Source organism: Argentina anserina, chromosome 7 (genome assembly GCF_933775445.1).
Source record: "Argentina anserina chromosome 7, drPotAnse1.1, whole genome shotgun sequence".
NCBI lineage: Eukaryota > Viridiplantae > Streptophyta > Magnoliopsida > Rosales > Rosaceae > Argentina > Argentina anserina.
In genome coordinates this window covers 23,358,800-23,370,325 of record NC_065878.1, presented here as the reverse complement: position 1 = coordinate 23,370,325, position 11,526 = coordinate 23,358,800, and the positions used below count along the sequence as shown (strand labels likewise).

At 37.0% G+C, this 11,526-nt stretch overlaps 1 protein-coding gene across 2 annotated transcripts; it reads right to left on the bottom strand.

Moving 5' to 3' along the window:
• Positions 1-1,839: 1,839 nt before the first annotated feature.
• LOC126804069 (zinc finger protein HD1) lies at positions 1,840-5,485 on the bottom strand. Of its 2 annotated transcripts, none has more exons than XM_050531834.1 (4): positions 5,224-5,485; positions 3,399-3,899; positions 2,825-2,971; positions 1,840-2,259 (listed from the first exon to the last, which is right to left on the bottom strand). In XM_050531834.1, exons 1-4 carry the CDS (start codon positions 5,326-5,328, stop codon positions 2,167-2,169), a joined length of 846 nt encoding a protein of 281 aa, XP_050387791.1. In that variant the 5' UTR covers positions 5,329-5,485; the 3' UTR covers positions 1,840-2,166. The 2 variants fall into 2 exon arrangements, with proteins under 2 accessions (XP_050387791.1, XP_050387792.1); XM_050531835.1 differs by having other exon boundaries at positions 3,399-3,896; positions 5,224-5,483.
• Between the last annotated feature and the right edge of the window lie 6,041 nt (positions 5,486-11,526).

Sequence of the window (11,526 nt, the reverse complement as noted above, 5' to 3'; positions counted from 1 at the left end):
GATATATGGGCGGCAGGGTCGGAAATTATTGAACTTTATTCTCTCTTTTTTCTTTTTCATTTTCATCATTTCGTTATGATTTCTATAGTGTTACGAATCATGATAAGGAGGATAGGGTTTTGAAGTACGAAATCTGAGAAATGAAAATCTTCACGGGAGGGAAGAGCACGAAATTTTTCCCACCAATTTCCTGGGGTTGGGGTTATTTTTGGTATATCCTCCATGTCGTGGAACACGTACTGTTACCATTATGGTATCTAAATCTTAATCCTTTACATATATAAAACCCTCTAATTCACTGTTAGTTCTCGGACCAACTCGACGATCTGAATCTAGTTGACTAGAAGAAATTTGTGGACGATTGAGTGATGCTCTTTGTTTGTGAGCATGAAGATTTCATATTTCTTCGATTTTCATGGTTGTCAAAAGGGTTGGTTATGCGGGTTGAAATGTTCTCTGTTTCTGAAAAAGTGAAGAAGGGAATGGCCTTGACCTCTGCGTCTATGGTCCTTTGACAGCAGTGATTTTGAGTTTGTAAGTATTGGTGGGTGTTAGAGGTGGGTACTAGAGGTGGGTATTTGAAAAACGAACAGAGTCCGGCTTCTTTGGATTGTGGTCGTGTAGAGAAGTAGTGGCATATGGAGATATCACCAACGAAGTTGTTTTGGGATTTTTAGTGCAATTGTTTATCATCCAGAGAAAGCAGAAGGATATAATGACGATCATGGCAGCCGTTAATTTGGAATACCAAGTTGGATCGTGTGAGAGAGTGGCGCCTTATTGCTCTGTCATAATACGCTGAGAGTTGACCACCTGTAGATGTAGTAGAAGAAGAAACAAATATGAAGTCTGGTTGAGCTTGAGCTATGGATGGGAATACATACATGTCTGTGTGAGCTAGTGAGCTTCTTCCAAAAATGCGGGGAAAGTTTCCTTTTTTGGGTAATGTTGGTTTACATGGTTCAGTTGGTTGTAATACGTTGAGTCCTCGTGCCCACGTTTTGCTGCACTTATTGTCTCCGATGAGCTTACATACATTTGGGTCTGGAAGGAGTTGCTTTTTTTTCTGAGGTTTTTGATGGGAGAGAGACAGAGAAGAAGAAATAAGACCAGGGAAACTTACTGTGCGACTTCGAAGATGTGGGACCCGAAATCACAGAGCTGGTTACTGAGTGCACAAAATGAGAGGAGGAGGAGCTAGCTTTCCATGTCCTTTGGGATTTGGTTGGTACAGTGTTATGGTTTCTGAGCAAAAGGGCTAGCATTCTGTAATAGCAGAAGGCAACAGGTGTACTTTGTTGCATAAATGGAACTCTGCAACAAAAGACCTTGTATGGCGCTTTGTGTTTGCAGCGAGTGACACGCATACTGAAACTAGTGATGACCAAAAGAACAGGAGAAGGTGGTTCAGAACTTCTAGTAAAGAAACTAGAACAACCTCTTATAAAAAATCTTCAGACTTCATAGCAACGTTTTTGCACATCCTCCGGCGTCAGCCAAAACTACCAGCAGGCCCGAAAACAACATTGTCTTACTTGCAGGATCACCAATACCGGGTGATCTGTACCTGGCGCAAATACCTGGTTATCCCAAAGGGAGAAAACACAAGTTATCATCCAAGTAGTTGCACTTGATCTATCTGCGTGCTAAAATGTTGTGTTCATAGTTGAACCAGTCCAGAGGTTCAGTATACCAGGTAGTACGATATTAACAGATGACTGTCAAATATAACAGTGTTGTATGGATCAGGGAAGTAAAAGTAATAGCCTCATTCACAAGAAACAAAAACAACCCTTTAAAATAAACTATCTCTACCAGCAATTCATAGCTACACTGAGGAACCACAAAATTTTCCTTCATACCATATATAATATGAACAAGTAGAACTGGTTTTGCTTCCCCGGTTTATTTAGCATACCCTATTTACACCTGAAACTGGCCATGCACGTCTAAGAGTAGAGAGAAGGTCACTACAGCAAGAAAGGGATGAAATACTAAGCAGGATTTTGAAGGGGGGAGGAGGAGTCTGGTTTATTGAGCACCTAAACTGAGTCCAAGTCTACTACATCACGCCATGCTTGATACCACTACTGATCTCTTCCATATTACATCTTTGGAACCTAGCAGCTACTTCATTCCTACATTGTAATCATAATATGTCAACAGTTACTGCCTCTTGGCATGAGTTGATTCTTCAGTCTTTGCAAACCTTCCACGGATCCTCGGCTGGTTGTCTGCAAGAGCCTTCCTGCACGCATACTGAAAGAGAAGCATTTCATTAGTTTCTTCAATAAGGTTTCAGCAATGAAAGCTAGTAGATATGAAACTTAAGATGCTGTTCCACCAATTAAAGCATCAAAATTTATGCATATTCTGACGGACATGAATCTTGGTTTTTGAAGTGGACATGGAACACTCATGGTTACAACAGCATGCCTAGTGCAGCAATTTAAGTTACTACTGGCGAAGCATCCATGCATATAGCTCAAAAGCCCCAGGGAACTGAGGGAAGTTGCAACATTAATCAACTTAATCCCTCACAAAGAACCCAAGGAATATCCAATGAAAAGACATGTAACATAACAAACAGATAACGGTTGTTCACTATGCCGGCCATCTAATATCGTAAAAAAATCTGATATCATAATAGTTTGAGAGTGTGCAGTATAAATATAGCAGTAATAAGACAAATGTTACTTTTTCTTGTACACGGATATGCAGTCCTGAACCTTGACTCTATCTTGCTATGATTTGTTTCTGTATACCGTATTAATTCAATGTAATCCAAAATAATATAAGAGAAGCACTAATGATCAGGATTTACCTTGATTTTCCTTCCAAAGTTCCTCTTTGACTTCTTGTTCCTGTATCTTGAAAGTTTTTCCATGCGTGCCTCGGTGGTGCAGTTGGTGATTATAATTGACCGCTCAAGAGGAGGATGGACGAGGCTTATGTTACAGCTACCAAGTGTCTGTCATAAAAACTCAGTATCAATGACCCATCCCCATCCTGTGAAAATGGCCAGACATGTCTAAACATTTCTCAGACTTTGGTACAAAGTCAATCATTGAGCAGAGCTTGACTGCAAATAAACGATATTATTGATGCATTTGAAGTGCTCAGAGATCCTATCTCTGAAATGATTCCCTGATTTCTGGACATCAGTTGCACATGCATTCATCTGTGAGGAAGGGGGTTTCAATAGACTGAATAGGCTGTCTCTAATTTTGATAAGAGATTCACAGATTATCAAGATATCGGTGTCTCCTTTAATCATATTATGCCTCAGCCCAATCTATGTTATACATAAGTGCCAGTCTTGACCTTGTACGAAGTTATATATACTGATTCTACTAGAATGAACATAAAAAAAAACAACTTAACTAACTATATCTGACCTTGATATCTCCTTCACTAAATGCCCTCCGAATCCCATAAGCAGTAGCAAAATCCATTCCGGGTAACTCCATAAAATTAGGGTTCGTTGAAGCTCCTTGCATCCACTCCATTGAGCTTAGGCATCCTGAGCTACCACTTTTCTGGAATTGTATGTTACGAAGTGGTTTGTCTTCTTGAACTTGAATTCCATCTGTCCCCATATCAGGCATTTTGATATCAAGGACCTCAGAAAGTGGTGTTTCTGCTGGATCCTTTTCTAGGATATCCTTGTCATAGAAAGCATCATCCAATAGCTGTTCACTTTGAAGTGATTCAATGTCTGCAGCCTTGAGTCCTTGAGAGGAGATGACATCTTCCCCAACAGACATCATTGAGAATGCCGCCATAGGATCCAGACCAAGAACGGGTTCTTCAATGATAGGCTCAGGAGCTTTAAATAGATCCCAATCTCCTCCCAGGTCGTATTCTGATATCATGGAGGCCTCTACAAGGTTATTCTGCTATAGACAAAGGACAATCAAAATCAGAAAACCAATACCAAGATTCATCGGAACCTTCAGGAGACGATTATCATTCCAGGTGAAATAGAGTCAATTAGTGTTTATGAACTTTAAATTTTATTCCTATTAGACATATAGTAGTAGATGAGAACAATTAGTTGGAAGTATTAGCATTTAGCAAGAGGCTCAAGAACAAACAGAAAGCATATGACTTTGTAATTTGAAGATCATATATATGATCCTTATGAATGCAGATTCAGTTGAGGACTAAGATATTGGCCCGCCATCGAGCAAAACATTGCAAGCAGCAGTACATAAAATACAGACGAACATGGCTTAAGATATTGATATGAATTCCACTCCAAAAGTGCAGTTTTTTAATACCAAAAGTAAAATCAATGAGGACCATGAAGATGAACACTTTTTACCTTTCTTATACCCTTTTCCCCCTCTCTTTCCCAGTTTAGCATTAGTGTGAAAATGGTGAAAAAGATAAACTTCCAACCACAAGTCTAGACACTACTAGGCTACTAGCAGAGAAAAAAGAGAAATTATAGAGCACGGAAGTATGAAACGTTTACAAGTAAACAACTTCCACTTTTATCCTTTTCCAGATCCAGCTCATAAAGCTAGCTCCAGCTGTTCTCATGCATGCCCTGGGCAAATAAAGCCAACAAAAACATCGAAATTTCTTTTCCTTTTTCTTTCTCCAATTTGCTAAAACCCAGTTACTGTAAAATTAAAACCCTTAGTGTTTTGGATTCAGAAAAATGGAGAGAATCCCTTCCCCCATGGAATAAAGCAGGAGAGAAACATAGTTATGATGAATTATCCTTATAAGTGTAAAGATTTGGTTATAGATGATGAGACTCAAGTGTTCTTCAATTCACATCCAAACAAAAAAAAAGTGTTCTTCAATTGTCAAATATCTCAAATTCACCATTAACTGTAGACCTTTTCCCCTTTTTGTCCCTATTTCTCTTCTCTTCCTAACTCAAATTATAATAAACAAGGCAACTATTTCACCAAAATTATTCACTCTTTAAACAAATCCAATAGCACAAAGATTATCAAAAGATTATACTTTTGCATCAAAATCCCATTTTCCCAAGAAACAAACAAAAAATTTCAGTGTTCTTAGACAGAGAATACACCAAGGCCAAGCAAACATCTTTCTGTTGAATCAGCTCAAACCCATCTCATAAACAATCAAATCAATGCAGATCAAGCAAAATCCACAAGAAAATCGAACATAAATATCACAAATTCATGTAATTAAGAGTTAAAAGCATACAAGTATGTGTGAAAAGAGAAAGAGGGTTACCATTGAAGCAGTGGATACCTGGTTCCTGCAGAACTCCTCCAACTGCTGAAAGTCTTGAGGGGCGTTCTGGAAATAGGGGAACAAGAGCCCAGTCTCTGCATACATTCTCTAAAACCCGCAATCTTCTCTCTTTGAAAAGTCACAAACTTTGGAACAGAGAAGCCTGACAAATATCTACAAAGCAAAAGGGAAGAGTAACAGACACATACACTGAAACTGAGTAGCCAAATTGCAATGGGTTTGTTGTTGTAGGTTTTGTGACTTTGAGCTACTAGGAGAGGGAATTTATATGAGTAATAATGAGTGGGAGTAGTATTCACTAATATTGGGAGTGATGATGATATCATATAATAAAGACAAAGTAGGGAAAAAGACACATTCATTTTTATAATGCAATGTCCCAGGGCTATTATCTTGCTCCCTTTTAAATATATTATTACTTTGTCATTTTTATTGGTGTTTAGTTGTGAAGTATAATCATTATTGTATTGCAATTTGTATGAGTGATATGAGTTGCCTCAGCTAAAATATGTGCGCATATTTGTGGGCTGGACTGTGTCACTGATCACTTTGATCATCAATCTACAGAGGTTCAAAATTCAATGCATTTTGGATTTTACCGTATGATAGTTCCCGCATCTTCTTCTTCAGGCTTGGAGCCTCTGTAACTTTTAGGGTTCACTTCAGACCATTCAGCTTAGAACATAAATATCACAGAAAGTGTAGGTGTTTATTACCAGCTATTAGCTACAAGACCACTGGAGTGAATATGAAGCCTGGTCTATTTTCACCCTGACCAGCAATCACATGATGGCTCATAGTACAATTTCAGACTTTTGCTGACATGTATTGAAGAGTCAGGTTTTTTTGGCAAAGTTCAACTCGATCGGGTGCTTTACTATTTAGGTGAAAGTCCTTTATGAAACTGAAAATTGTTGTCAACAGCATTTCACTCAGATCTAGTGTCATGTTTTGAAGAGCTCATTCCATTTAGCTAATGAATCGTGCTTAGCCTAATATCCTAAAATAGTGCACGTCATCGAAGATGATTCATTGAGTATTATGATTGAAAGGTAGTTTTGCCTGTAAGCTTTGACATTTGAGCTAGACATGTCCTCACATAACCTCATAATCGAATGGTAGTTTTGTTATAGAACAACCATATACATATGGTTTAAGTTATTAATCAAGAGAATATATATATATATATGATGGCGTTGAAAGATTATGAAAGGAGACAAAGAATTCCATGTAGAGACTAGATACATGAAATATTATGTTTGCATAAGAAATCATATCGTAGATGTCATAAGCAAATCATATGAATAGTCCTTAATTTTGGCCTTGATAACTATGTGTTGCTCTTCTTTCAAAGAATGTAACTTTCAAGCTTAGCTAGCAGGACTTTACAGTGTGAAATAGTGTTCCATGTATATATGAAAGTAGATATGTGAAATCGGGTAGAAGGCAGCGATCATCGAAATCCAAGAAGAACTTCTACTTTCCTTGTTTCACTGGAATACATATAGTTAGATAGTTGGAAAACATAAATCATTAGCTGTAAAACCAAAAGGTATATATAAAGATACATAGATTCTGTACAGCATTTTGATCGAAAATATTCAAATTCTCTTTCGATATGATCACCCTATTCGTCCATGTTGCAATTGAAATTACTGAAAAACGTAACGGTAAATGTCAACCCAACTTTAGTCCCTTTCAGAAACTCAAGCACATATATCGAATAAGTCTTACATAAAACAAAATGCATTTTAGCATTTATATAAAAGAGTGACCAGTTGAAAGTAAATTAACCATAAGATCAATATACTTATACTGTTGTGGGAACATGAAGCAATATTAGAACTGTTAACTCGATCGATCATGGATTATCATACTAATTTCATCCTAATTATCTTGTCAGCTACATCTATATATGTCAAAGTGATCGATGCGGGTTCTTTGTTTATACAATCACTTCTATTATATATAACAAATATAATAAAGAAATATGAAGAGGAAGAGATCTACCTTTCATGGCCTTTTATGTATACATTTCTTCCCCGACCTTATGAACTAGTAACAGGTTATGTATTTAAAACAAAAAATAAACATATAAAGGAAGAAAGAGCACTCATTCTTGATAATTTCAGACTTAATATATGATAATATCAAATAACCAATAGCTACGAATTACAACATAATGTACGTTAGGTACGTACACTTAATCAAAAGGAAAAGGATGAACATCAGAGATCGATCGAGACCACAAATATATAGCATGCATGAAATGTTTCTTCGATCTAGTTGTATCTAACTGAACTTGAAGTATACAGATTTGTTTTATAAAAGGCAATGTGAAAGCGAAACCCTAATCATGGACAGGAACCTTCGTTAGCTAGCTAGCTCCACCGAAAGAAGTTTCGTTTTCATACGCATAGTTTAATTATGAGCAAGTCAAATAGCTTTCATCGAGTTCGAAAAGAAAATTCCATGTGACCAAATGGAGTTTGGCTGTAAAGAATGTGACGTAAAGAATATAGGTAAAAAAAGTGATGAGCAGCTAAGAAAGGGCTTAAAAAGAGTTGAAGTTTCGACCAATTAGGGGCTCGCAAAAAAGAGTGGAGTATATGCATGCCCTAACCCTTCTTTATCGAGCTACGAGAGCAAGGAATGTGCACAGCAGAGAGTTCACGAAAACCTTAACTTTCCACATTTGGAAACAAAATAAAAAAGAAAATGTAAAAGGGATGCTTAGCTCTAGAAAGAACCTAACCGGACCAATCATTTCCTTCCATCTGGTTCATTCAGATCGTCATATACCTGGCAGCCGAAATTTTGATGGTAAGCTTTAGCAGACAAAGAATGAAATAATGTCTTATAGCTTTGCCAGTGATTATGGGAAATGATTGTAAAGCTGCATGCACTTCAGCAAGAACATACATATTGGGTTCGGCAATGTGTTGTGTGTTTCCCTTTTATTCTTTCTTTGCTTTGGATGATTGGTGTGTCGAAATTAGGTCAGTGTTTCCAGGGTTATGGTTTATGATGAGAAAGCAAGCTAGGGTTTGATAATGATTAATGAACACAGAATTATGCGGTGATGGGTTGACATGAGTGGAATATGCTACTGATGGTGAAGAGGAGCTAGATGAACTGGACTTGGTCATTTGCAAGTTAGCATCTTATTAGTTAACTAACTACTTTTGAAGATGACTTTGTTTTGTTTTGTTTTGTTTTGACTTGTTCCTTTTTAAAATTTGTATTTACTACGAGGTGCTCTTCGCATCTAGTAATTGGCCTTCTCCTATTTAGTGTTATAGTGTAATAATGATCATCAAATAGCAAATGGCAAGCACAATCTATATTAGCGTGATCAACAATTAATAAAAGTTTTGGTACTGTTCCTCGCAGTAGAGTGATGTACTTGTGAGATAAATAAAAGTTTTGGTTAAAATCGCCGCAATTTGTTTACACTTCATGTTTTCTCTTAAATCTCAATTATATATGATAATGAAACTGTCAATTATGACAGAGAGAATACGAGAAGATCGATGTATTTCGCATACAAAGTTATTTGAGCTCGAAGATGTCACAAAACATGAAGAATTACATCCGTGAAGGTCTTCAAAGAAAAAATGAAGCCAACATCTATGTTTTTATTACAAGGTGTTTTTATTTCATATACGTGAAAAAGAAAGGGTTTTTGCACAGCTGGTGACGAGGATCGTCTAGTAGTGGTTTTTGTCTAATCCTAATTCTAGAAGAACGAATTGGAATTGGAATTGGAATTGCTTCAGTGGTCGATTAATCAAGGGGTCCTTTCTCGGAACTTTTTGGATTCTTTCGGATGTAGCCTGAAGTGATGCTTCTGTTTATATGTGTGCTGTGCGGGCGTGTGAAAACAAAAGAAAAAAGAAGAAGATCAAACAGACACGTGCTATGCACTCTTCTGTTAGGGCAATGTGTATTGCGCCGGTATACCTGTGATGATTGGTATCAGTATTCGTACGTAGTTGACATGGATTTGATTCATGACTTTATGTACATGCATACACATACGTCATAAATCAGTTGTCATTAGCATCTATCTTATAGTTTCTGTAGTCAATCAAAGGCTCTAATTGACAGGAAACAAATATATTTATCCTTCATTACTTTCAATACACAACTAATGGTCTTCACTTAATTAATTTTACCCAAGAAGAAAAGAGGACCTGTTGAGAAAAAGAGAGGTGCGAGACCCATGGGGTTTGGTCTAGTGGTGAAAAGCATAATAGACATATTTGTTGGGCGAACGCGGTTGAGATACTCCTGGTAATGAGGAAGTCTCAGATTTGATTATCCGCAAGTGAAAAACACCCGATAGAGGGGAGGGGCCATTTTACCTTAATATGCTCTAGGTCATTGAGTGGTTGACTACCAGTCCACCATTTTTGTAACAAAAACAAAAGATGCGAGACATGGGGAGTCGTAAAAAAGTAATAAATGTTCATGTCTGCAAAATTGTTTAGGAAGTTTGTAAATTCGGAGGATTGTCGGCTCTGTTTCACTTCTATCTATTTTAAAGAATATGATGTAGAAATTGTTGGAGTAAAAATTAGACAAATTTTTTAATCCCATTTAAAAAAAAATACATAATCGGTTAGAAATACTCTATCTAATTTATACTACATGTAATTTTAACAAAAACAAAACTAACATATCAGATTAGTTAAGATGCATTTTCAATGAGATCAGATAATTTAAGTTCCCCAATACAAGTTAAAATCTTTTACTGAGCAAGAGTTTTCACAGTTAGTACGTAGTAAACGCATGTCTTCATCGTTGTCATATATTTTTCTGGTAGAAAAAACTTGATGACATCATTGGCATGGTAGCGGTATAAGCACTGAGTGATCAGAGAAACAGAAGTTAGGTGATATGGTCCATCTGGTATCGACGTCCTTAATTTACACTGTAGTTTTCACTGAATTGAAACAGAGATCGACTTTCAATTTCCAACTAAATTGCACCAACAGATCTTGAATTATCAGGTAAATTTAGTTTTAAGATTTACTTGAACTCAGAAACTACCTAATTTTTATCTTTACGTATTCATTGAGAGGGAGTCAAATGTATTGTAATGACTTATAATTTCTAATGTTCATACAATATACAAAGTGGTACCTCTCCTGAAGTGGAGGCATATATCGATCTTCTCCTCGATTCCTTCAGCAGTACATGTTGTCTTACTTAAAAATCTGCTAGTACAAGTTGCTATATGTACAAACAACCTTGCAATCACAATGGTAGTACTGCCTACATGGCTAGGGTTTCTGAACATTCGAGCAGATGCTTTCCCCAGACATGGACATCTATGCTTATCATTGACGTAGGGGCAAAGTCCCACTTGTGCATCCAGCTGCATGCTAAAATCTAAGAACTAGTGGGCATATAATTAAACCTGATGTGAACGAGACTCTGCCTTTTATTGCAACAAGACTCGATCATATGCATGCACATATTAGCAGAGCCTTATAACTCTAAAGGGGTTTAGATCGTGAATGACATTCATTAGGTTTTACTTGTCCTTTATGCGAGAGATAAGATCGATGTCAGTTCACATCTCGATCGCATTATTGATCGAGTACGTTTGCGCCTGTAAACCATTTGGTGCTTTGCATAGTTCTGTTTTGGGATCGGTACTTTTTGGAGCATGAAGCGTGCTATTTGGTTCATAGTAGTCGTCCGATCATTTCGATCAGGTCATTGTATAAGCGTTTACAATCACATGCATCATTTACGGCTTCATTCGTTTTTATAATGAGCTAAGGATGTTTATCCATTCATGTACGAGGTTACTCTAATTTTGTTCGTGAGGAAGTATAAATTTGGTTTTGGTCTAGCATAGGCAATCTGATAGTACAATCGTACACAAGGTAAATTAGGTATCAGGATGTGAAACATTTCTGTGGTGATAGTTCATCTGAGACTGACAGCCAATTTATTTTAACCAACTACATACTGGTGAAGCATCATTTTCAGTTCATGTAGATATTTCCATATACCAATAAACTAAGCAAATTCAACTAAATATCCCACTTAAAGAAAGAACTTAAACTCATCACCAGATCTAATAAACCAGATAGAGTCAAGCTACATGTAAATGATATCCCTTAAGGGAAAGCCAGGCTAATAGACCAAAGCAGGTAAGTATCCCTAATAATTATCAACTCCCAAAGGGAGATTGGTAGAAAGGGACAGCCACTTCATAAGCAAAAGGAGCAAACTCCTGCATATCAATCGTATGCACGTGGTTCC

Bases quoted from the DNA above. Each gene is read 5' to 3' on its own strand.
- LOC126804069 (XM_050531834.1), bottom strand. From the start codon at position 5,328: ATGTATGCAGAGACTGGGCTCTTGTTCCCCTATTTCCAGAACGCCCCT. The intron at 2,972-3,398 runs GTCAGATATAGT...TTTTTATGACAG, and splicing joins TTAGTGAAGGAGATATCAAG to ACACTTGGTAGCTGTAACAT. The intron at 2,260-2,824 runs GTAAATCCTGAT...CTTCTCTTTCAG, and splicing joins ACTTTGGAAGGAAAATCAAG to TATGCGTGCAGGAAGGCTCT.